This window comes from Babylonia areolata, chromosome 3 (genome assembly GCF_041734735.1).
Source record: "Babylonia areolata isolate BAREFJ2019XMU chromosome 3, ASM4173473v1, whole genome shotgun sequence".
Lineage (NCBI taxonomy): Eukaryota > Metazoa > Mollusca > Gastropoda > Neogastropoda > Buccinidae > Babylonia > Babylonia areolata.
Genome location: NC_134878.1, coordinates 34,028,942 through 34,054,962, shown reverse-complemented (window position 1 = coordinate 34,054,962; position 26,021 = coordinate 34,028,942). Strand labels below are relative to the sequence as shown.

General features: G+C 42.7%; 1 protein-coding gene across 3 annotated transcripts in view; it reads left to right on the top strand.

The window, feature by feature from the left end:
- The first annotated feature begins 6,727 nt into the window (after positions 1-6,727).
- The window catches only part of LOC143279959 (glucosidase 2 subunit beta-like), a 31,950-nt gene continuing 12,656 nt past the window's right edge, over positions 6,728-26,021 (top strand). The window contains exons 1-9 of one of the 3 annotated variants that reach the window (XM_076584336.1): positions 6,728-6,888; positions 12,067-12,183; positions 13,082-13,177; positions 18,347-18,404; positions 19,399-19,516; positions 20,115-20,178; positions 22,032-22,097; positions 24,144-24,228; positions 25,393-25,471. In XM_076584336.1, coding sequence (XP_076440451.1) covers positions 6,807-6,888; positions 12,067-12,183; positions 13,082-13,177; positions 18,347-18,404; positions 19,399-19,516; positions 20,115-20,178; positions 22,032-22,097; positions 24,144-24,228; positions 25,393-25,471 — 765 coding nt within the window. In that variant the 5' untranslated portion in view covers positions 6,728-6,806. Of the gene's footprint in view, positions 6,889-12,043; positions 12,184-13,081; positions 13,178-18,346; positions 18,405-19,398; positions 19,517-20,114; positions 20,179-22,031; positions 22,098-24,143; positions 24,229-25,392; positions 25,472-26,021 lie in introns of all 3 variants that reach the window. The other 2 variants (XM_076584338.1, XM_076584337.1) reach the window with 2 other exon arrangements.

Genomic DNA, 26,021 nt, shown 5'->3' with positions numbered 1-26,021 from the left:
AACATCCACAGAGGAACAAGAACAGGATAAATGTTCAAACACAAATTTAGTCAAGACTGGTGAAAAAGGTTTAAGGTCCAACAACCTTTTATGGCCGCTGTGACCTGGGGCAGTGCAGATTCATAAGATTATTCACGCAAGTGGGGCCACTTTACAAACTTCCCCCGATTTCCTACTGATTCACATTGATCTGAGTGGAGTGAGGAAAACAGAAGTGTGCCTCAAGTTTCTCGGCCGGCAAGGAAACCTCATCATGCCGAAACTGAGGTGACCTGATCAATGGTGAAGACTGAAATGGAAGTCTTACCCGAAGCACCTGTCCGATTCTGTCACGGTGCAGAAGTTCAACACACAGCAGCAACTACAGGGCAAAATATAGGCCTATATATAGTGTTCAAATTAATTAGCATTGATTCAAGTCTGGACAATAACCAGATAAAAAGGTTCCGGTCCCTGTAAAGAGTCTGGGTGTGTTTTAGACAGTCATGCAAATGATTGACCAAGACAGGCGTTGAACAACACGACTGGTTTATTCAGCAGTAGGTGGTAGGAGGGGAGGGGGAAACCAAGGGAAGTAACTCTTCTAAGAGATCGTTGCCTTCGCAACGGAGAATGATGTTACATCTCCCTTTTTCTGAAAGTTCGTTCTTTGGGAGATAAATAATTTAAAACTGGAATCCATCCAAAGCTGCTTAACTAGAAAACACTCGTAAGGTTTCTTGACTAGATTGTCACTGAACACTGATACTTTCAACTGGAATTGTTTCTGGTGATAATTATCTTACTCTTATTTTCACCTAATAGGGGAGATACAAAATGTTTGGGTTCGCAGACCCAAGGTTTGGCACACAGGCCGAATCATTGTACAAAATATGATTTCTCTTTATATGGCACACAGGCCAAAACTTTCACACATCTGCTAGGAGTCTACAAGTTCATTTTTGTCGGAGGGGTAATCTGCCGACCACTCTTGGTGATGTATCCGGGCTGGGTCTGGGTGGCGACGTCTGGCTGGGTACTGGGCTGGGTGTTCTGGGCACTGGCATCACGCTGGGGTTCACTGCTTGGCTGCGGCTTTTCTGTGGGTGCAGCCACATTCTCTTTCAGGCAACGACGGTTCCTCCGGTAGATACTGCCATCAGTCGTTTGGATCCTGAAGGATCTTGGTGTGTCTGCCTTCTCGATGACCTTCGCGGGTCGCCAACGGTCTCCTGGGGACAGCTGGACTTGGGTTTTTGCTCCTACCTTGAGTTCAGGTAGTGGGTGAGCAGAGCGGTTGTACTGCTTCTCTTGGGACTGTTGGAGTTCATGGCGACGTTGCATAACACTGTGGGGTTGGATGGTTTTGGGGGCTAGTTGGTTGGTGGTTGCAGGCAGGGTGGAACGTAACTGACGTCCCATCAGCAATTGCGATGGTGATGCGAGGTTGTCCACCGGGGTTGTGCGGTACTCCAGCAGTGCTCGCTCTGGGTTGGTTCTCTCAGTGTGTGCCTTTTGCAGGAGTCTTTTTGCTGTCTGGACAGTTTTTTCAGCCAATCCATTTGACTGTGGATATCCCGGGCTCGATGTCACATGATGAAAATCCCATCGGGAGGCAAACAGGGCAAAATCACTGGAGGCGTATTGGGGACCGTTGTCACTTATAACTGTTTCAGGCACTCCGTGTCGAGCAAACTGCATGCATAGTTTCTGGATGATGGCTATGGAGGTTGTCGATGTGAGTTCATCCAGTTCAAAGAATCTGCTGTAGTAGTCTACAGTGATCAGGTAGGTCTTGTTGTTCCAGGTGAACAGATCTGTTCCAACTTTCTGCCAGGGTCGGGAAGGTACATCATGGGGAATGAGGGGCTCTTTGGGATTTGAGGGAAGGTGGGGTATACATGTTGGACATGTGGAAACAAGGTTCTTGATGTCTTGGGTGATGCCTGGCCAGAACAAAGCTTGTCGGGCTCGCAGGGTTGTCTTCTCTATGCCAAAGTGTCCCTCATGCAGCCTTTCCAGAATGATCTGTCTCATCAGTGTTGGGATGAAGATCCTTTCACCTTTCAGGATGATGTCATCGATTATGGTGAGCTCTTCTCTGTAGTTCCAGAACTCTATGGCACTGGAGTGGCATTGTTTTCTGGTCTCTGGCCATCCTTGCTGGATGTATGTCTTGAGGTGATGAAGCTGTGGGTCATCTTTTGTCGCTTTCCGTATTTCTTCTAGCTTGTTGTCGCTGATGGGCATGTTCTTCATGACAGCATGCACCTGAGTGTCGAAGTCTTTGCTCATCTGGTCATTTGGGTCAACTGGGATGTGTTTTCGGGACAGAGTGTCGGCCACAGGTATGCTTTGTCTACTGACATGGATGACTTTGATGTCATATTTTTGCAACTGCAAGAGCATACGTTGCAGTCTGGGTGGTGCAGTTGACAGGGGTTTCTTTATGATCGCCTCCAACGGTTTGTGGTCTGTGTGGACGATGGTTTGTCGGCCATAGACGTATTGGTGGAACCGTTTGCACCCAAACAGGATGGCGTACAGCTCTTTTTCTATTTGGGCGTAGTGCTGCTCCGTTTCGTTCAGTGCTTTGGATGCAAAAGCGACTGGCCTGTCTTCCTGAAGGAGGGTGGCTCCTAGTCCATGCTGGCTGGCATCCACTTCCAGTGTGACTGGCTTTGCTGGATCGAAGAATGCGAGAACAGGTTGGGATGAGATCATGTGCTTGGTTTTCTCAAATGCTGCCTGCTGAGGTGTGTCCCATACAAACTCGGTCTCGTTTTTGAGCAGGTCTCGCATGGGTTTTGTGATCTCAGAGAGCTGTGGGGCAAACTTGGACAGGTATGTGATCATCCCAAGGATTGTTTGGAGTTCCTTCAGGTCTGATGGGGGCGGCATGTTCAGGATGGCTGAAACCTTTGCAGGATCTGGCTTCAGACCTTGTGATGTGACGAGGTGGCCAAAGTATTCAACCTCCTGTGTTCCAATGGTCAGCTTTTCTGCATTCAGTTTCAGGTTCTTTTCTTTGGCTCTGTTCAAAGCGGCTCTCAGGTTGTCATCATGTTCCTTCTGATTTGAGCCTGAAACGATGATGTCGTCTACTAGAGGCGTGACTCCAGGGATTCCTTCGAAGATCTCGTCCATCTTCCGTTGGAAGATGTCCTGGGCACAGATGAGACCAAATGGAAGCCTCTTAAACCTGTACCTGCCTCCATGTGGTGTGTTGAAAGTGGTCAGGTACGATGACTGCTCGTCTAGCAGAAGTTGCCAGTACCCTGATTGTGCATCCAACTTGCTGAAGATTTTGGCGTTGGACATCTTTGCCAAAGCATCTTCGAGTGTTGGCATTGGGTAGTGGGGGCGTCTTGTCACCTCGTTTAGGTCTTTTGGGTCCAGGCATATCCTTAGCTTGCCGTTTGGTTTCTCGACCACGACCATGGAGTTTACCCAGTCAGTTGGCTCAGTCACTTTCTCAATGACTTCCATGCGCTCCATTCTCTTGATTTCCTCCATGATGCGGTCCTTCAGGGAGTGAGGTACTCGTCTAGGTGCATGCACTTTTGGGGTTGCGTTGGGTTGGAGGTGGATGTTGACTTCTCCTTCCAGAGATCCAAAACCGCTGAATACGGTTTTGTATTCTTTCAGTACTGCTTCTTTGGTGAGAGGAGGTTCACTGACAGAAAGAATCAGTTTGATGAGGTTCAGATCCAGGGAGGCTTGGAGACTCAATACTGGTTGTGTGTGGCCGGTGTCTGCAATGATGAATTCTTGTCGCAGTGTTCTCCCTTTGTAGCTGCAGTCCATGGTGGTCTTTCCTTTCACATTGAGGGCTTGCCCTGTGTAGCTGTAAAACTTCTGCTTGGTCTTGCTCAGAGGTGGCTGTTTGGTCAGTTGCTTGTAGTTCTTCCAGGGAATCACGTTGACCTGAGCGCCTGTATCTATTTTGAAACTTATTTTGTCTCCAGTCTCAAGGTCAAGCTTGACATAGGCTGTATCAGGATGAGTGGACTTTCCATTGACTGTGTAGACATATAGGTCCTGATAACTATCCACTTCCTCTTGGGCCAGACTGTGGACAGCTTGCTTACTCTTCTTTTTCATGCAGCATTTCTCGTAATGGTTTGCTTTCTTGCAGTAGTGGCAAGATTGTCCGTATGCAGGACATGCTCTCCTTTCATGGATTCCTCCACAGTTTCTGCAGCGGTTTCTGTTTTGCTGTTGCTGATCACGGTCTTGACGTGAATGGTCATGTCGCTGGCGCTCATGTTTTCCGTGTCGTACAGCTGCTACTTCAGCAGCGGCTGGTCTGTCTGACATGGATTCAAGACATTGCTGTGTGGTCTTGAAGTTCGTGGCGATCTGTATTGCCTTGTCCATTGTCAGCGTGTCGCCCTCTGTGAGGAGTTTTTCTCTGATGTCCCGTGACTGGACACCAGCTACGATGTGGTCACGCACCATTTCATCACTGCTTGTATATTCGCAATCTTTGACCAGATTCCTGAGGTCTGTCACGAATGAATCAAACGTTTCCCCTTTGTCTTGCTTTCTCCCCTGGAAAATGTATCTGGCAAATACAGTGTTCTTTTTTGGAGAGCAGTGGGCTCTGAATTTGGTGAGAATGGTGTTGACATTCTTTTGATCTGCTTCTGCAAGGTTCCACGACTTGAAAATCTCCCTACCTTTGTCTCCTATCCATATACGGACGTATGCTGCCTGCTCCTCTGGACTTGTTTTCTTCAGTGGGCCAAGAAACATCAGCTTGGCGTGATCTTCAAATCTTGTCCACTCCGTGTCTAAGTTGTTGGCAGTCCAGTTCATAGTTGGATTTTGTTGAAAAGCCATGCTGAAAATACGTACCACTGAACCACCCCTTTTGCTTCAATAACGTTACGTGTCTTTGCTTCGCTAAACGGAAGGCTATGACGTGTTAGGTTACGTGTATAAAATCAGACGTAACGAGCACCAGTCCTCGCACCACTTTCAGAGTGAAATGTGAGGGGTCTGCCACTGAAACGCCTGTAAGTCCGAAAACACAACCTACGTAGTAACGACGTTGTTGAACAGTGTCGGAGGGCCAATAAAACTGGATTGAACAAGCAGTTCTTTGTTCGATTGAAACTTCGTAAACCTTACTTGTTGAGATCGCAGTCAAGGTCGCCGTGTGTGGTTTGTTGCTTGGGCTCTTGTCCGTGTTTCTGACACCATGTAAAGAGTCTGGGTGTGTTTTAGACAGTCATGCAAATGATTGACCAAGACAGGCGTTGAACAACACGACTGGTTTATTCAGCAGTAGGTGGTAGGAGGGGAGGGGGAAACCAAGGGAAGTAACTCTTCTAAGAGATCGTTGCCTTCGCAACGGAGAATGATGTTACAGTCCCAACTTGATATTTCAGCACACACACACACACACACACACACACACACACACACATATATATATATATATATATATATATATATATATATATATATATACAAAATACGCGTGTTATCTTTAAAACAGACAGTGTTGACACATTTGCCGCTGACAAAAAGGCGACAATTTAATTGTGTAGATCAGTGCAAACAACACCCTGTAAATACTGAATTATGACACCAATTAACTAACTGAAAGAAAATCAATACAATAATACTGCAATCTTCTCACTACAGGAACAGTCAAATCGAAGCACTTTTTGTGCTCTCCTCTAATGTTTTCGTCGGTACTACTATGCCACAAGTGGTTCCTGCGACGTATATGATACACATACATATATACAGTGAGTGTGTGTGTGTGGTCATGAAAATCAATCGTGTTATGCTATGCTTTGTCGATATCACACTGGCCTCAAATGGGGCCAGGACGTTTGATACTGGAGAACTTGTTGTACAAGTATTCATAGTACTTTTTTGTGCCTTTTTTCTTTATCCTTTAACGTTTGTGTCATCAGGTCTTGTTAATTTACACTTGGACTGGAATATGTTCCTCTGATTTCAAGTTCAGCTTTGGAAACACGTCTTCAGTGTAAAAATCTATGATTATTGTTCAAGAGTGAACTGCATCTATGAAAAAATGCACAAGCTCTGCATTGCTGTACCTGTGCGCCATTTTTGTGTGTGTAACTTTCGCGCATGGGAAGTTACATTTTCACATTATGCACATAAAACTCCCCTTATTTCTGAATAATACAAAAGAAGTAATCAGTGTTTCATTCTCAAGCCATCCACGTGTTTATTTATTTACCTTTTTTTTTTACATTATAATTATTATGCCTATGTGTGCGTATGTGTTAGGGTAGCTGTTAGATACACATGTATGTTAAAATGTATGTATTGGTATGTGTGTGTGCGTGCGTGCGTGCGTGTGTGTGTGTGTGTGGTCACATTTTGGTGTGTGTATGTAACATAGATATAATGTTTTATGTTATCAAAAGCGTTTTTGTAAAGCACCTAGAGCAGATTTCTGGATAGTGTGCTATATAAGTATCCATTATTATTATTATTTTTTTAAAAATTTATTTGTGGAAGCTTATCTATTATTTATTCACCTTTTTTCTTTTTTTCCCCTCAAGGCCTGACTAAGCGCGTTGGGTTACGCTGCTGGTCAGGCATCTGCTTCGCAGATGTGGTGTAGCGTATATGGATTTGTCCGAACGCAGTGACGCCTCCTTGAGCTACTGAAACTGAAACTGAAACCACGTGTTTCGTTATTTACCTCCCTTTGTTTGTACCACGTGATCGGAAGCGTGGCAGAAGACAACTGGAGGAAAGCAGACGACGATCGGTTGCTTTGCAGTGGCGGTCGATTGTTGTGAACAAGAGAAGCAGTGAACTAAAGAAGGAAAATGATGCAGAAACTGCTGCTGTTTTGTGCACTGGGCTTTGTTTCTGAAGCTGCAGAACGACCTAGGGGTGTACCTGTTGCAAGTAAGTGGACTGCAAAATTCAGGTACAGTTGCAGTTAGCCACAAACATGCCAGGTTTTGGTTGCGAGTGGAGATGAACCTCCCCCCCCATCTCAACCCCCCGCCCCCCCCATGCCCCGCCATCTCTGGTTTCAGTGACTGAGATGGGTTTGACTGTCGTCAGAGACTGGCTTGAGTGTAGGCCTAGACGATAGTTATAGACTGGCTAGACTGTAGTAAGAGAAGGATGCAGATGAAGAAACGAATATAACGTAAATGCAGTGTTTTGATTTTCTCCTTTGGTGGTGGTGTGTCCATCGAGATCGATGATGACCATCGTTGTCATCCAGATGGGGGATGGGGGGAGGGTGGTGGTGGGGTGTGGGGAAGGATGCTCATGAATCTATCTGTGAGTGCGCAGATGGCTGAATAGTCCAATCTGCGCACGAAATGTTCGCTGACAGTTGGGGCAGACAAAGACAGGCATATCATTGTCAGGGAGCTTGTTTGCCCGTGACTTTCTGGCCTGCCTCTTCTGAACAGCTGCAGCAGTCCTGTTGGCCTCGCACAACTTGGCGCCTTTGTGTACAGCAGCGCGCCATTTGTTACGGTCCACTGCAGATTCCTCCCAGGAGTCAGGGTTGATATCAAACGCTTTCAGAGAGACTTTCAGAGTATCTCTGAAGCGCTTCTTCTGACCTCCGTGTGATCTCTTCCCTTGTTGCAGCTCGCCATAGAAGAGCCTTTTGGGCAGCCGATGGTCTGGCATGCGCGCCACGTGTCCAGCCCAGCGAAGCTGGGACTGTATCAGGATGGTGAAGATGCTGGGAAGGGTGGCTTTTGCGAGCACCTCTGTGTCTGGGGTCCTGTCTTGCCACTTGATGTTCAGTAGCTTCCTGAGGCATGTTGTGTGGAAGTGGTTCAGCTTCTTGGCATGTCGTTGGTACACTGTCCAAGTTTCGCAGCCGTACAGTAGTGTGGGGAGAACTACTGCTCTGTACACCTTTAGCTTGATCTCAAGACTAATGCCTCTTCTGTTCCAGACATTTGCATTGAGTCTACCAAAAGTTGCACTTGCTCTTGCAATCCTGACATTCACTTCATCGTCGATGGTCGCATTTCGTGACAGTGTGCTGCCAAGGTATGTGAACCGCTCCACTGCACTGAGTCTCTGACCGTTGACTGTGATGTTGGGCTCAACGTAGGGTTTCCCTGGGGCTGGCTGATGGAGAACTTCAGTTTTCCTCGTGCTGATGGTAAGGCCGAAGTTCCTGCTGGCAGTGGCAAACTTGTCGACGCTGAGTTGCATGTCAGCTTCAGATCCAGCGTTGAGGGCACAGTCATCAGCAAACAAAAAGTCTCTGATGATGTCTGTCATGACCTTCGTTTTTGCTTGAAGCCTTCTGAGGTTAAACAGCTTGCCATCTGTTCGGTACTTTAGGCCGATTCCAACATCGCCATCTCTGAAGGCATCAGTAAGCATTGCAGAGAACATGACGCTGAACAGCGTTGGAGCCAGGACGCAGCCTTGCTTGACACCATTTGTGACAGCAAAAGGAGCAGATGTTTCGCCATTGTCCTGGACTCGAGCCTGCATGCCTTCATGGAATTGGCTGACCAAGGAAATAAATTTCCGAGGGCATCCGTACTTGGCCATGATCTTCCACAGTCCCTCTCTACTCACGGTGTCGAAGGCCTTAGTGAGGTCGACATAGGTGGAGAACAGATCAGCATTTTGCTCCTGACATTTCTCTTGCAGCTGCCTTGCAGCAAACACCATGTCGGTGGTTCCGCGCTCTTTCCGGAATCCACACTGGCTCTTAGGCAAATGACCTTGGTCAAGGTGTGCTGTGAGGCGGTTTAGTAGGATCCTGGCAAGTATCTTGCCTGCGATGGAGAGCAAGGAAATGCCCCGATGGTTATCACAGGCTTGCCGGTTCCCCTTTCGCTTGTACAAGTGAATGATAGATGCATCTTTGAAATCCTGGGGGATCGTCTCTTCTTTCCACATGAGTGAGTACAGCTGATGAAGCTTCTCAGTCAGCACAGTGCCTCCATCCTTGTAGACCTCTGCTGGTATGGAGTCTGAGCCAGGTGCTTTGCCACTGGATAGCAGACGGATTGCTTTCTGGGTCTCAAGAAGTGTTGGTGGATCGTCCAGTGCTTCGTTGGTGGGGACTTGTGGGAGACGGTCTATGGCTTCATCATTTATGGAGGAAGGGCGATTTAAGACACTGTTGAAGTGCTCAGCCCATCGTTCGAGAATGTTCTCCTTCTCGGTGATCAAGGTATTCCCATCTGCACTGAGGAGGGGGGATGATCCTGAGGATGTGGGGCCGTAGACTTCTTTTAAGGTATCATAGAACCTCTTCATATCGTGCCTGTCAGCATATCCCTGGATCTCATCAGCTTTGTCACTCAGCCACTTATCCTGCATCTGGCGTAACTTTTGCTGAACAGTCCTGCGGATGGCATTGTACGCATCCTTTTTTGATGTGGACTTTGGGTTGCTCAGGTGGGCTTGATGCAGACGGCGTTTCTCATCCAGAAGCTGCTTGATTTCATCACAGTTTTCATCAAACCAGTCTTTGTGCTTTCTGGTCATGGGTCCCAGGGTCTCTGAAGCTGTACTATAGATCAGCTCACGCAGGGTCCTCCAGTCAGACTCCACATTATGGTTGTCCAGAGAGGCGGATTCCAGACGATCTTCCAGCAGCTCCACAAAGGACTGTTTGATGGTGATGTTTTTCAGCTTAGCGATGTTGAGCCGTTTTGGAGCCTTCTGGCCTTGGGGGCGTCTCTTGGGCTGGATTCGAATATTCAGCTTCGAGACTACAAGGTGATGGTCTGTCCAACACTCGGCGCCGCACATGGTCTTTGTTACACGTACATCTTGCCTATCCCTTTTCCTGACGATGACATAATCGATGAGATGCCAATGCTTTGAGCGAGGGTGCATCCATGACGTCCTGTTACAGGTAGGGAGGCAGAAAACTGTGTTGGTTATCAGCAGTTCGTGCTCTGCACAGGTCTGAAGCAAAAGCAATCCATTTGGGTTGCAGTGGCCCACACCGTGCTTTCCAATCACTCCATCCCAGGAGATGTAGTCAGAGCCAACTCTAGCATTGAAGTCCCCAAGAATGATGAGCTTGTCTGCTTTAGGGATGGCAGCAATGACAGAGTGAAGGTCCTCGTAGAACTTCGCCTTCACTTCATCCGGGTTGGTCATGGTTGGGGCGTAGGCACTGACAATGGTGAGGTGCTTCTGGCCAGATGCCAGTGGGAGTTTCATGGTCATAAGCCTATCGTTGACTCCCTTTGGGATTCCAGCTAGCTTGCTGACAAGTGCTGTTTTTACTGCAAAACCAACACCAGCCTCACGTCGCTCTTCGCTTCCTCGTCCACTCCAGAAGGTGTAACCAGATCCCCGTTCACAGAGCTCGCCTTCGCCTGCAAGCCGAGTCTCACTCAAGGCTGCGATGTCGATATTGTATCTGGCGAGTTCGGATGCAACTAGTGCTGTTCTCCTTTGGGGTCTGTCCGCGTTATCTCTGTCCAGGAGAGTCCTTATGTTCCAAGCACCAATGGTGAGAGGAACGATCCTTGTTTTTTTCTTTTCTTTCTCTTTGTTTCGACCGCTGATGTAGGGTCCCCGCCAGCCGCGGTATGCTGGCCAGGGTGATATGGAGCAGGCAATTTTTAGGGCACCTTTTCTAGCCCCTTCCTCATGCCAGGGAGGTGAGCAGTGCATTCCTAAAGAGGGCTGCTCAGACGCTCAGACGGCTGCCGAGCTCCATCGCTGCTCCTGTCGACGAAGAACGACCCTATGGCCTGAGCCGCCTGTGTGCAGGTCTGCGGCTGCGACTGCCAGTGTACCCACACCTGTCGTTTTGTCGCTCGCCTGTCGCCACAGGACTTGGGGGTGATGAAATGATGAAGGATGAAAGGTCATTTAGGATGACTGATGACTTGCGCGATGAGTTTGTTTAAAGTGAAGAGGAGTTGCGCAACGTCGACCTCACTCTCTCGTCCGGGTCCACCAATTTCCAGTGGCAAGACTAAGTCGAGACGACTGGAGGATGAGCACGGATGCAGTGGATGACCAAGATATCCTTTCGGTGTCTCATCTTGCTCTCTGCACTCCACAGTGCGTTGCTGTAACCGCCTTCCTCTCCGTTGAACCGATAGGTTTCTTCCGCAGATTCTGCCGGATCCAGACTTCGCATACATGGGTAGACACACCCCGGGGGCCAACTGCGTGTGGCATGCACACAGCATGGTGGAGCTAGATGGCCGTCGGTGGCTCTCCTGAGCCGACGCCCTTTTATGGATCTCCATAAGGGTGTCTAGCCACCCGCCTCACCAGTCCCAGAAGGGAGTGGTGGGAGTGCCGGTTTAGTCGCCGGCAACCCGACCCTGAACAGGTTGTACTGGATTACAGGTTACCAGTAGCAGATCTAATGACCTGACCTCCTTTACTTTTGTGTTGAAGCATATTGAAGAATGTAGTTCAGTACTTGTTTAACAGGTTTACCAAATGAAGATTATTAAATGAAGAAAATGGCATGAGATTTCAATTAATGATAAGTTAATGTGAAGTGACAAAAGAATATATGCATGCATTTATCACTGCAGTTTTTGTTTCTATTTAGTGTATGTGGGTAGTGGTAGTGCTGATGTCAGCATGGTTTCCTGTTTGTGTTATTGAAATTTTGATAGTTTAAAAGCTACCACTAATGACATTTTGGTAGTTTAAGAAGCTATCACTGATAAGTGATACCTGAACCAAACACATAACACACACACACTCAGCACAACACACACACACACACACACACACACACACACACACACACACACAGGCACACACACCACTCACACACACAGAGAGAGGCACTCACACCACACACACACACACACACACACACACACACCCACACACACGCACACGCACACTCACATACACTCACTCACTCACCCACAAATATACAGGCACACATACAACCCCCATACACACACACACACACACACACACACACACACTCACACACACACCACGCCACACCACACCACACCACACGAAACACAACACACACATACTGACATTGTGACAGACAGAAAAAGAAAGAGAGGTATGGAATTGTTTTATCTTTTTATGTTTATGGTTCTGTTTACAGGTAGTTGTGTCAATTGATTTCAGAGGCCTCATTTTATCTGCCTGCAAGAGAGTTCATGTGCATCACCTCCAAACAAAGAGTGCCCTGGGAGTATGTGAATGATGATTACTGTGACTGTGAGGATGGGTCAGATGAACCAGGTGAGCTGAGCTCAGATAGGGTAAAAGATCTGGAACATAGATGGCACCAAGTCATGTATGGATAAGCACTTTCACATCATGGTGCGCACTGCCATACAAACACACTTGTGCATGTAATATTGTATTCAGTAACATGCTGCCCCAAATCTTCATAAATTTGCAAACAAAACACACAGACACACACTCACACTCCCCCGCCCCCACTACCCTCCCCACACGCACAACACACACACACACACATACACACATACACACAACACACATGCACACAACACACATGCACACATACATACATACTTACACACACACACACGCACACATAAACATGCATATAAACAAACACATGCACACAAATGCACATGCAATGTACACACATATATCAAAAGGTGTGAAATGTGTTTGTGTGTGTAAGGGATGAAGGAGGGAAGGAGAGAGAATGTGTGTGCGTGTAATAACTAATATAAAATCCATTTCACAAAGGTCTGGATGAGATGAGAGGCAAGTGAAGAGGTTCTGCTTGCTTGACTGTTTGACTGAACTTTCATGCCTTATCTCTGTGGTCCCAGGGATATTCCAGTCACAGAAGAGATAGGATATCCACATCTAATGTCAGTTTGATTTTTGATGGTGTTGCACTTTTTTTTCTTAAAAAAAATTTACTTTCATGGACTGAAAGATGGAGACAAAATACTTAATCAGGTAATGCACATCTTTTCTAAAACATCTTGGATGGTGATAAAATTGTGTGTGTGTGTGTGTGTGTGTGTGTGTGTGTGTGGATTACCATATTTTTCTATATTCATTTATTTTTTGTTGATTATGGATCTTTTCATTTTTTTTTTTCATTTATCATTTGATTGTTGTTTATTATTTTAATGTAGTTGTTCATGTATTTTAGGCACATCTGCCTGTCCAAACGGATCTTTCTATTGTGAAAACCGGGGTCATTATGGCATGGATATTTTTTCCTCACAAGTCAACGATGGAATTTGTGGTGAGTGTGTGTGTGTGTCTGTGTCTGTGTGTCTGTGTCTGTGTAGGCATCTGTGAGGGTGTGTTTGTATGAGGGTGTGTGTGTGTCTGTTGTTCTGGTATCGTCAACTTTAGCATTAACACAGTAGTAGACGATCCATGTTAGGTAACTCTATATTACGAATAAAATATAGATGTCGCTGCAGTTGTCTTGACGACCATCATGAAAGTAAAAGTCGTTAACCCCATTTCTCGTCTTTGGTTCATTTATTGAATGCCCACATCAAAGTACGAGACCAGAATATGGTGTCAGAAGTGGGATAAGTGAAAAGCTGTTTTCAGGAAGAAGTTTTACCATATAAAGTGAGTAACAAGACATTAGATCTACGGAAATGGCTGAATCGAGATTGCCCCCCTCCTGCACCCTTTCCATTCAAGCCAGAAGCTTGGAGTGAATGGCTGAACAGATTCTGACATTACCGACACGCAACAAAACTCCATTGAGACGACGGTGAGGTACAGAGGGATACTTTACTGTATGTCATGGGTCGAGAATCTGAACAAATTTTCAATTCGTTTGTTTGGAATGAAATTGGTGAAGGTGAGGCTAGGCAACGAGAGTGACACAGACTTTGAAACAGTTGTGAAAAAATTCACTGATTACTTCGTTGTTAAGAAAAACGTCATTCATGAGAGGTCCAAATTTCAAGAAGGAAGGCAGTCAGCAAATGAGACTGTAGAAGAGTTTTACAGAAGCTTGCTAGAACTGAGCCAGTACTGCGAATATGGGGAAAGACAACAAGAACAATTCAGAGATAGGCTAGTGGTAGGTCTGCATGACAGAAAGTTGAGAGAGAAACTACAACTTGTTTCAGATCTAACCTTAGAGAAAGCCCTGACACTTGCGCGTCAACAAGAACAGGTGACCAAGCAGGCACAAGAACAGTCTGAGAAAGACATAAGTGAAGCTTTACATGGAATGAAAATGTCACACAGAAGCTCACATGACACAGGCAGAGGTCGCGGTATGGCAAGAAGTCGAGGCCGTGGCAGAGGTAGACAACTGTCTACTTCAGTAAAGAGATTTAAGTGTGATAGATGTGGTTTTGAACACAAAGAAAAAGCATGTCCTGCTTACAACAAAAGCTGTGGCAGAGGTCGCGGTAGGGCAAGAAGTCGAGGCCGTGGCAAAGGTAGACAACTGTCTACTTCAGTAAAGAGATTTAAGTGTGATAGATGTGGTTTTGAACACAAAGAAAAAGCATGTCCTGCTTACAACAAAAGCTGTGGCAGAGGTCGCGGTAGGGCAAGAAGTCGAGGCCGTGGCAAAGGTAGACAACTGTCTACTTCAGTAAAGAGATTTAAGTGTGATAGATGTGGTTTTGAACACAAAGAAAAAGCATGTCCTGCTTACAACAAAAGCTGTGGCAGAGGTCGCGGTAGGGCAAGAAGTCGAGGCCGTGGCAAAGGTAGACAACTGTCTACTTCAGTAAAGAGATTTAAGTGTGATTGAGGTGGTTTTGAACACAAAGAAAAAGCATGTCCTGCTTACAACAAAAGCTGTCGCAAGTGTGGCAAGAAAAATCACTTTGAGAAGATGTGTAGATCTAAAGGTGCGAGAGAAGTTGAAGAAGACTCAAGTGAAGAAACTTTTGAAGATGAATGAAGTTTATGAGCTAGACGCTTTGACAGTCATCAAAGAAAATTCAAAACCTTGGACAGAAACTCTTTGAATCAAAGACACTCCAGTCAGTTTCAAGATTGATTCCGGAGCAGACCTAACTGTGATGCATGAAGAGACATTTAGAAAACTGAAACAAGGCCAAAGTTAAAGAAAACTACAGCAAAACTTACTTTGCCTGGAGGAAAAGTTCAGAGCAGAGGAGAATTTTGGGCTAAGACAGTCTACAAAGAAAAGCATTTCAAGTTTCGAGTTGTCGTGGCAAATCTAACAACAAAGAGTAACCTACTTAGCAGAACAGCAGCAGTGAAAATGGGACTGATGACAAGCAAAGATTTGGACAAAGCGCCAGTGAGGTGCCAGAGATTGTTAATCAGACTTCAGCGTTTCAACCCTGTCGTAGTCCATGTCCCAGGAAAGTTGATAGTGATTGCAGATTCACTTTCAAGGTTACCAGTGCCTCACACAGATGAAGACAAGAGCATGGATGAAGCCGTCACAGCACATGTGGACTGTGTAGAATCTCAGTGGCCTGTGACCAGCCAGACTAGACATTCTGAGAGCAGAGACAGTACATGACAGAGAACTGCAACTCGTGATAGGGTACATATTGAATGGATGGCCACGGACAGTACCATATCATCTTCAAGACTATGAGCGAGCACAAGGACAGTTGTCCATGGTGGATGGCTTAGTTGTGTTTGAGAACAGGATTGTTGTTCCTAAGTCACAGAGAAAACATGTCCTTCAAAAGCTACACGAGTCTCACCAAGGCATAGGCAAGTGTAGGCAGAACGCACAAGCAACAGTGTGGTGGCCAGGTCTCAGCAAAGAACTCAAACAGATGGTGTACAACTGTGTAGGAAGAATAGGCCAACTCAGAAGAAGGAGCCATTACAAACAGCACCACTACCGCAGAGACCATGGCAAAAGTTAGGGACAGATCTGTGTAACCACAAAGGAAAAGACTATCTTGTGGTTGTGGATTATTTTTCCAGGTGGATAGAAATTTCATATCTCAAATCAACAACAACATCCAGCATGATCAAAGTGATAAAAAAACTGTTCTCTAAACATGTCATTCCTGATGAACTTATTTCAGACAATGGACCACAGTTTAAATGCCATGAGTTTGCTGAATTTTGTCAAGAGCATGATATCAGTCATAGAACCAGCAGTCCAGGTTTCCCTCAATCGAATGGCCAAGCAGAAAGCTCCATCAAAATAGCTAAGAAAATTCTGGATCAGGATGACCCAGAAATAGCACTGTTAAACTACAGAGTGACTCCTCACTCCAGCACGGGAGTCAGTCCTTCAGTTGCCTTGATGGGTAGGCAGCTGAGAACCAAAGTGCCAATGCTTCCAGAGAATCTGCTGCCAAAGTTCCCAGATCACAAGACAATTTCTCTGAATGATCAGAAAACAAAGCAGAGCTACAAGGACAATTTTGACCATCATCTTGGAGTTGTTTCCCTCTCCCCCCTGAGGTCAGGAGATTCCGTTCTGATTAAGGGAGATGATAAGAAAAAGTGGGACAGAGCAGGGACGGTTGTAGCCATGGATCCAAGCAACCGTACTTACCTCATAAACACACCAGCAGGCATACTTCAATGAAACTGCAAGCACCTGCAGGCAGTACCACCATTGCCGATATCCAGTACCAGCCGGCAACTAACAACACCACCAGAACAGCACACTCACCGGGACGTCATTGTGCAGAACACACCGCCAGTGTCCTCTATTGATCAACAGCAGCCAGTGATTCCAGCTCCCAGGATTGTCACTCAGAATTCCCAGGACATCAATTGGGATTCCAAGGACATCATTTCTGTTTCCCAGGACACCCGCAAAATTTCCGCAACTCCAGCTGTTTCCAATAGACCAACGCGTGTTACCAGATCAGCGAGTGGTTATGTTGCAAAGAAACCAGCAAGATATTGTGAGCATGTTAAATGTAAAAGCAAAGGTTAATTGAAGCCTTCAAAAGTCTATGTTTGGTGTGCTGGTGCCAAGCATTTTCAGTTCTTTTCTGTGTTTATTTAAAAATGTTAAAGCTTTGCTTAGTTACGTTGAGTGAAATTGTTGTTTCATTCAGTTTGAAATGTTTTTAAAATTTGCTAAAGAAAAAGTAGCAGTATTGATTGGTTTTCGTTTATTTTCTAATTAAAAAAAAAAAGAAGAAAAAAAGAAAAGAAAACTAATACAGGAATGAAGTTGTGTGACTTTATTTACATTGCTTCAAGGAGACATGAACATCATTACAAACTGTGTGACGTATAATAAAAACTCGTCATAGATCATGTTTTAGAACACTTTCCATTGCATATTTAAGTGACATCTAGTTCAGGACTGAACTTCTATGCCATTAAATTATCACTTGATGTTTCGGAAATCACAAAAACTATTTTTGAGTTACTTCTTTATACCAGTGTGTGCAGTCTACATCTTGAACTAATAAGTGAGTCAGTGAACGGACTCATGTGTGAAAGTAGTTTTAACTTGTCCAAGATTAATTAAGCATGAATGTGAAGATAATTGAGTTTTAAAGTTTTTAAAAAAAAAGGTTTGTAATTTAAATTTATAATTTTAAAGGCTATAATGAATCTAGTTTTGAATTAGAGTGCTACTAACAAATAAAGTTTAGAGTTTGCTGTTATAGGGGTGGTTAAAAAAAAAAAAGAAAAAAAAAAGGGGGGAGATGTTCTGGTATCGTCGACTTCAGCATTAACACAGTAGTAGACGATCCATGTTAGGTAACTCTATATTATGAATAAAATATAGATGTCGCTGCAGTTGTCTTGACAACCATCATGAAAGTAAAAGTCATTAACCCCATTTCTCGTCTTTGGTTCATTTATTGAATGCCCACATCAAAGTACGAGACCAGAATATCTGTGAGTGTATGTGTGTGTGTGTTTGTGTGTGTGTGTGCGCATGTGTGTGGGCATGTGTGTGTGTGTGTGTGTGTGTGTGTGTGTAATTCTGCATATCCCAAAAGGGGTGAGAGGAAATTAAATCTCAAATTGTGTTTTACAAACAGTCATTTGCATAATGTCTGCCTACCTGTGTAGAACTGAGAGCTGCCGTGGTGCACTCATCATTTGTTTCCTGTGTCATTCAGTCAGATTGCATGCATACATGCACATACAAACTCATGCAGACAATGAGACATGTAAATTTTTTAAGTGTATTTTTTCTTCATCCCATCATTTAGGCAGCCATACTCTATTTTCTGGGATGTGCATGCTGGGTATGTTCTTGTTTCCATAACCCTCCGAATGCTGACATGGATTACAGTGATCTTCATCGTGTGTATTTGATCTGCTGAATGCATACTCACATGTACATGAAGGCACTTGAAGGTCTGCATATATTTTGACCTGGGAGATCATAAAAGTCTCCACCTGTAACCCACCAGGTGCACCAGAAATAAACTTGGAAATGTTTTCAGTCCTGATATAAATCAAGTTCTTTTCATTTTGTTATATGATATGTATTTCGTTTTTACAGATTGTTGTGATGGCAGTGACGAGTATGAAGAACGCATCAAGTGTGTTAACAGATGCCTGTAAGTATGTGTGTATGTGTGTGTGTGTGTATGTGTGCGCGTATGTGTGTGTGTGTGTGCGCATTTGTGTGTGTGCGTTTGTGTATGCATTTGTGCTTATGTGCATACACTTTTTTGTGTGTGTGGATTTTTTTTTTTTTTTTTTTGTGTGTGTGTGTATGTGTGTGTGTGTGTAACATTTCTTTTCATGTATCATGTATATTTATTATACTTACTGCACTCTTGGTTGTCCAACAGCTCTTGTTTATTATGGCCCCCACCTTCCCACCCACACCTCTAAGAATATAGCCTAATCACATACCATAGTTTGATGGCATTCTCATAGTTGTTGTACAAAGATTCTTTGCTCTAGAATTGTCCCATCATACATTTTAAAAGATCATGCTTATTTTGTTTGTTTTGCAGATATCTAATTATGTGTTAAATGAAATCTAAAATAAATTTATTATTTTTGTTTTATTTACTGGAATGTATTATCCATTTTTCATTGATTGGTAGATACTTCTACAAATTGCAGAATGTATTGGAAAAAAATGTTTACTGTTTGTGGAAAGGCAGTTGAAAATGAACATTAGTTTATTTACAAGTGTCTATCACATACAGACTTGTGAAAAACAAAAAACTGGAAAATTCATGCACTACCTTTTCACAGGCTTATAGATGTTAGGAACAAAAATATGTTGTGAATTTTATTTTCTTTGTTGTGAAAAGAAGACAGCATTTCTTTGAGTGCCAAAGCATCTGATTTTGTTGATTAATTGTATTTCTCTTCTAACAAAGGAAATATAAGAGGAGAAGGGACTCAACCCAGACACAACATTGTACACATTGTACACTGAATCTGATGTGATTTTGTGAATTCTGTTTGTTGTCCTAATTCAGATTACCATTCACTGATTGCATATAAACCTTTTCCCAAACTCTCTACGTATGTTTATGTGCACATGGCCAAATGTATCAAAACATTAATTTATTCATTCATTGTATAATGCAGTGAACTTGGTCGCCAAGATCGTGAGGAGAGAGAGTCATTCCGACTGCTGCAGGAGCAAGGGTACAAACTGAAGCAGGAATTTATCCAGCAAAACAAGCGCAACTTGGAAGAAAAGCAGGTAAGTCTTATGTCTGGTCTGCTTATCTTGATCCTCATCATGTCCTGTTGCACTTAAAACTAAAGCTGCCACCTACAATTTCCACCACTGTCTATTTTCTCAGGTAAACCGGTAAGTGCTGAAAGATTAAAGAGCAGATGGAGTGACTAGATTTTGGGGAAAAAATCCAGAGTGGTAAATAAAGTTATGTGAGAAATGAGTCTTGATTTTAACGTAAAGCTGTATTGTGACAAGATTGTTACATGAGTAGAACCAGAAATTGCAGACATGGAGACTGCATATATCACCTGTGGAAAAGTGTAGGTAATTTTTTCGCACTACTGCCTCTGAATATTACAATTAGGTGTGCTTATTATGGGTGCCTTTGTACATGTATATGCTTTCATGTGTATATATATGTGTGTGTGTATGTTTTGTATTTCTAACTATCTGTCTGTCTGTCTATACTTTTTGTATGTTTTCATGTGCTGTTGTATGCCAGTATGAACTATTGGCTATGTATTGTTTGATGTGAGGCAGGGGAGTTCAGGCCATATATGTATTATATCTTATCACTATCATTATTATTGAATTTACCTTGTTTTCAATGTGTATGCAGACCAAAATAGCAGAACTGGAACAGAAGTTGCCCGAGCTGACAGCACTGCAGACAGAGGCTCACGGTAGGTGCCAGTGAATTCACCTGTGTATTCAATTGTTTGATGTTTTCCCACACAACACTGTAGATTATGCTTTCATTGTTGGCTAAGAGCAGATCATAGCATAGAGGTGACTGAAAAGCACATTGGCTCGGAAAGAAAAGAATAGGAGATATAAATCCCATAATATCGACATGATACCCCATGAAATTATGTATATTATATATACATATAATCTATCTATATATATCTATCACGTGTGTGTTTGTGTGTGTGTGTGTGTGTGTGTGTGTATCTATATATATATGTGTGTGTGTGTGTGTGTGTGTGTGTATATATAGAGAGAGATATTTGTTTATATTTGTTTATATTTGTATTTCTTTTTATCACAACAGATTTCTCTGTGTGAAATTTGGGCTCCTCTCCCCAGGGAGAGCGCGTTGCTACACTACAGCGCCACCCATTTTTTGTGTGTGTGTGTGTATTTTTTCCTGCGTGCTGTTTGTTTATTTGTTTTTCCCGTTGAAGTGGATTTTTCTACAGAATTTTGCCAGGAACAGCCCTTTTGTTGCTGTGGGTTCTTTTACGTGCGCTAAGTGCATGCTGCACACAGGATCTTGGTTTATCGTCTCATCCGAATGACTAGCATCCAGACCACCACTCAAGGTCTAGTGAAGGGGGAGAAAATATTGGCAGCTAAGCCATGATTCGAACCAGCGTGCTCAGATTCTCTCGCTTCATAGGCGGACGCATTACCTCTAGGCTATCATTCCACATATATATGTGTGTGTGTGTGCGCGCGTGAGTGTGTGTGTGTGTTTGTGTGTTTGTGTAAATCCTGTTGCAGTGGTATTACATGCTTGATAGCTGGATCAAGATAGAGATGAGACAGTGTACTTTTTGTTGTTGCAGGAATGTGGCCAGAACATAGCTGCTTAATATAGATTTGCCTTGTATTTGTGTTGTGCACATTTTTAGCAATATGACCTATTTTCAGCAGGCAGAGAGCATAGTGTAGAGACAAACAGAAAAACTCTCCTCTTTTCATGTTTCTTTACAACTAGAAGCAAGAGATTATTATACATGCACACACACGCGCACACACACACACACACACACACACACACACACACCAAACTATTTTGGAAAACTACAGTGTCACTTCCAGTATTTTTAGTTGTGTTAAAAAAAAATTGCTGCATGTGAAACCTTTTGTGCACAGAATGGCTGTATGTATATCTTTTGTGTATCTTTTGTGTGCCATTAGTTTTGTAGTTTGAAATTCCATTGATCCAAATCTGTGGTGCATAGACCATGCTTTGAAATAGAAGTGTTTGTCAAATTGTGTTATTTATTTTTTGGCTGATTTGGCACATATACTTTTCTTCACAGTGCAGTTTTAGTTTGAGTTTCTTAAGGAGGCGTCACTGGTTTTGGACAAATCCAGAATGCTACATGACATTTGCTTGGCAGATGCCTGACCAGCAGCTTAATGCGCTTAGACAGGCCTTGAGTGCATGCATATATATTTGTGTACCTATCAGAGTGGATTTCTTCTACAGAATTTTGCCAGTTTATTTTCTAGCCAAACTTGGGAGAAAGGCTGAATGTGGGATTTGATTCCAGACCCTCACAGACTTTCTGTATTGGCAGATGAGCACCTAATCATTCTACATGTACCACATTCCTCCCACAGTGCAAAACGTATGAATGTGTATGTGTGTGTTCTTGTTCGAGTGCATGTGTGCATGCATATGTAAATATGTGCTTTGTGTGTTTTTTGTGTATATGTGTATGTATGCAAGTGTATGGTGTATGTATTTGTTTGCATGCATGCATGTGGTGTGTGTGTATGTGTGTGTGTGTGTGTTTTACAGCAGCGAAAGAGGCCGCAGAAGCTCCAGAAAGACAGGCCAAGGACAGACATCAGAAAAAGTGGGAAAGTACGGCCGTAGTATATTAAGCATCTTACTCTGACCATTAACATACCAAAAACAACATGGAATGGAAGTTGGGACAAAACTGCTGATAATTACTTGTATTTCACTTTTGAAAATAGTTCTAGAACCTCCCATCCGCAATCTGCAACACACACACACACACACACACACACACATATATATATATATATATATATATAGATAGATATATACTCATACATATATATATATTATATACAAACATATTTTTATATACATCCAACAGTCTCAGGAGACTATGGAGTTGCTGTCTGGGTGGTGATTTAATACAGCATTGGGTGTGGCTGGACAGGTCAGTATGGGACTAACAGTCTGTCAAGCAGTCTGCTAAACCCACTGCTTCCTTCAGATCAGCAGACACAACACTGTTGATCTGTCAAAGGGCTGATATTGTTAACTTCACTTTTGAAGAAAGGTTTATTGTTTGGGGGCACTGAGTGTTTATTTTTTGGCTGTTGAGTGAGAGAGAGACTGAGTGAGTGAATGGAAAAAAAATGACAAACATGATAGATTGAGAATCTGATGTCTGAGTGGAATTACTGTATCATCATAGCAGACAGTAAATGTTGCATGTCAGAGAAGTAGCATTTAGACCTGTTATTGTTGTAGATGGTGTTTTGTTCCTTTATGCTCCTTATCCTGAATCCTAGTTCTTGAAAAAGCTGTTCATAATTGTTAGCCTTTGTTTATATTCTGACAAATTACATGCATGCTTTGTAAAACTACTGTACTGTTTATGCGCTGCCACACAATATCATACCTAATCTGAGAAACTAAAAAAAGAGAGATAGAGAGGGTCGATGTTGGTATTTACTGTTGACAGTTCAACAAAACTGCATATTTCAATAAATGCAAAATGTTATGATACATATATTTATGATGAGTGAAGTGATATGCTTGACAAAGTAAAACTTTGAATTAGCATGGAACATAGTTTTGAAAAAAACAACAACAACCACTTTTTTGTTGTAAGTTTATTGTTTTAAACAAATGTCAAACATAATGACATCTTTACATGATTTCAAGCTTTCTTGATTATTTGCAGTTGTTTTTAATGTGATCCACCTTTGTGTCTCAGACTGCTCAATATAATACTATAGATATTTTATCCTTTGAAAGAAGTAAATTGCACACAAGTAACCCTGTCACTGTTGTTTTGAAACTGAGTATTGTGAATATTTTTGGACTTTGGGAGATTGATGTAGATAGTATGTACAGCAGAACCCTCCCACCATCCTTTTTGCTTTCTGCCTTTTCTTCTGCACCACTTCTCACATTGCTGCAGCAATTTAGATGCCTCTGTATCAAACAATAAGATATGTTGCTGTATTATTTTGTGCAGGAAATTACAAGATGGCTTTCATCATGTGCCAGGGAATCAAATCAAATTAAGTCATCTTTATTATCTCTCAAGAGAAATTAGAATGTCATGTAGTTCACAGTACAAGCGAAAAACATGTATATGTTTATATGTGACACATTAAGAACATTTTGTATATTTAAAAACAATTAGCGGTATTTGAAAAAAATCTGAAAAGACATATATATGTTTAAATATTCAAATGGATCACATAAGATTACATTGACACATTTGAGAACATTTATATATTGAAGAACAATTAGTGGTGTTGAAGAAACAATAAAAAAAAACACCTTGAGAGATATTGAAGAACAATTAGTGGTATAAAAACAAAATTAAAAAAACACCCTTGTGTATATGTTTAAATATTGCAAGGGTTCACACAAGATTCCATTGACACATCTAAGAATGTTTTATGTGTTTAAGAAAAATCAACAGTTTAAAAAAAAAAACATAAAGAAAGTTAAGAGACATGTATATATCAAAGTGTTAAAAAAATCACTAAAGATCACATTGACACATCTTACATATTTAAGAACAGCATGCTGATATGTGAGAGAAGACTTCTTTTTTTTTGGTTAAGACAGAAGCAAAGTTGAGGCCATTAGTGAATCAGTTGTTGATGTGTGACCTGTGTGGCTGTTGTTCAGTGTACAAGAACTCTTGGCAGTGGGAGAAGGATCGTGTGAAAGGTGTGCATGCCTTTGCTGAGCTGGATGTCAACGGAGATAAAGAGTATGTTCTTCTGCCCTTGTCTCTTGCTTTCATTTCATTCTCATTACTAAAAACCCACCTTGTGGCCGTAGTTGACACATCTGAACATGGTTGCTGAAGGAAAACGGAAGACTTGTTTACATTACTTGTTCCATGCACATACTGTTTTGCTCTTTAGAATCCATGCTGTCTTGTTGCATTGTTGAAATCCCTCAGAATTTGTGTGAGTGTGTGCGCAGGTATGCTGAGCATGGCCCATTTTTGTTCTTGGTTTATTTCAGCAGTTTACTTTCAAAGTATCTTTCATTATTTCAATGTATTTTACTTTATACTTCTTTGTTTCTTATGTTTAATTTCGTTTCATTTTATGTTGATGTTTTAAGCAAACCTTGGGTAAGCTCTCAAGACCTGATCAGCATGGTTTTAAGCTTAGGTTTGGCATCTGCTTTAATCTTTTTCAAAGTAAATGTTGTGTAGTGAACATGGATCAGTCTGTATACTTTGACAACTTTTTAAAACTGAAACTAAAACAGTCTTGTTACTTGAAAAGTACCTAATCTTTTTTTTCTTCACTATGACACTATGAGAGATCACTGTCTTTATGTATGCTGGAGTCAGTTTATGGTACTATGATGGACACAATGTCCTGTACCTGTGTTGCTGTAGGAGTACAATTTTAGCCTAAGAGAATCTATAGTTTAAAAGTTGTACACAATCTCCAAACACACAAAAAGAGATTTTTATGTCTAGGGTGAACACCCTGTGTGGTAGGGAAGATCATGCCTTGCACCTGAAACTTCATGTCAATTCTTTTGTCCAGGGTTTATTCTGCTTAAACTAGCACAATGATAAAAACCCCTTTCTCAGGAGTGACAAATACAAATGTGACTTAACTGGAATGTCATGGGCTCTGGTAAAGCCTTTCTTCACATGATAAAACACAAAGGTGAAGGCTTTATATATCACAGAAAGATTTCATCAGTTTGTTTAATATTGTGAAAAGAAAATATCAGAAACCATTAATAATTGCAGATTTCACGTTACTGACCATCCATGAACAGAATTTGTTAAGTAAATTAAGTACCTTCAGTAAAGAGCTAGGTCATTGTTGCAATTAGTGCTGGTTTGTGCGGTGAAGTTGGTGAAGTGAAATGAATGTCAAATGTTGTAGTTTTCCCATTTCAGGGTGGATTATGTGGAGGTTCAGGCACATAAGGAGTTTGACATGAATTCAGACGGAACCGTCAGCATTGAGGAAGCCAGGGTAGGGGCACTGATGTCTGTATGTTTGTGCTTTCATGTTAAAGGTGAAAGGTCCAACAGTCTTACGGCCTTTGGGCCAGTGGATTCACTGTGTCTAGGGTTTGGCATAGGAAGGTGGGGCTGAAACCCCTCTTTCCATCACTGTTTTTTTTTTTTTTTAACCAACCCCTTCCTAAGTCAGGTACCCAGTCACACCTGGATGGAGCGAGGAAGACTGGAGTAAAAGTGCTTTTTCCAAGAAAACTACACCATGCCAAAATGGGGCCTAGAACCCTGATCACTGGTGAACTCTGTTTCAGAAGCCAAACGCTTAACCGATTCTGCCATAGTGCCCCCTTATTTCATGTTATACTGCTTAGTTGCATCCAGACTTGTGTATAACATTGCTAACTCTGGACAAGATCATAGAAACACATAGAAAACTGGACAAAAAGAAATCACGTATAAATGGACAGAAATTCATCATTTCTTTTATGAAGGGCAGGAAGACTGGAGTACTTTTTACCCCTCAACAGTCATATTTTGATGAAGCTGTATGAAGTTGTTTTGCA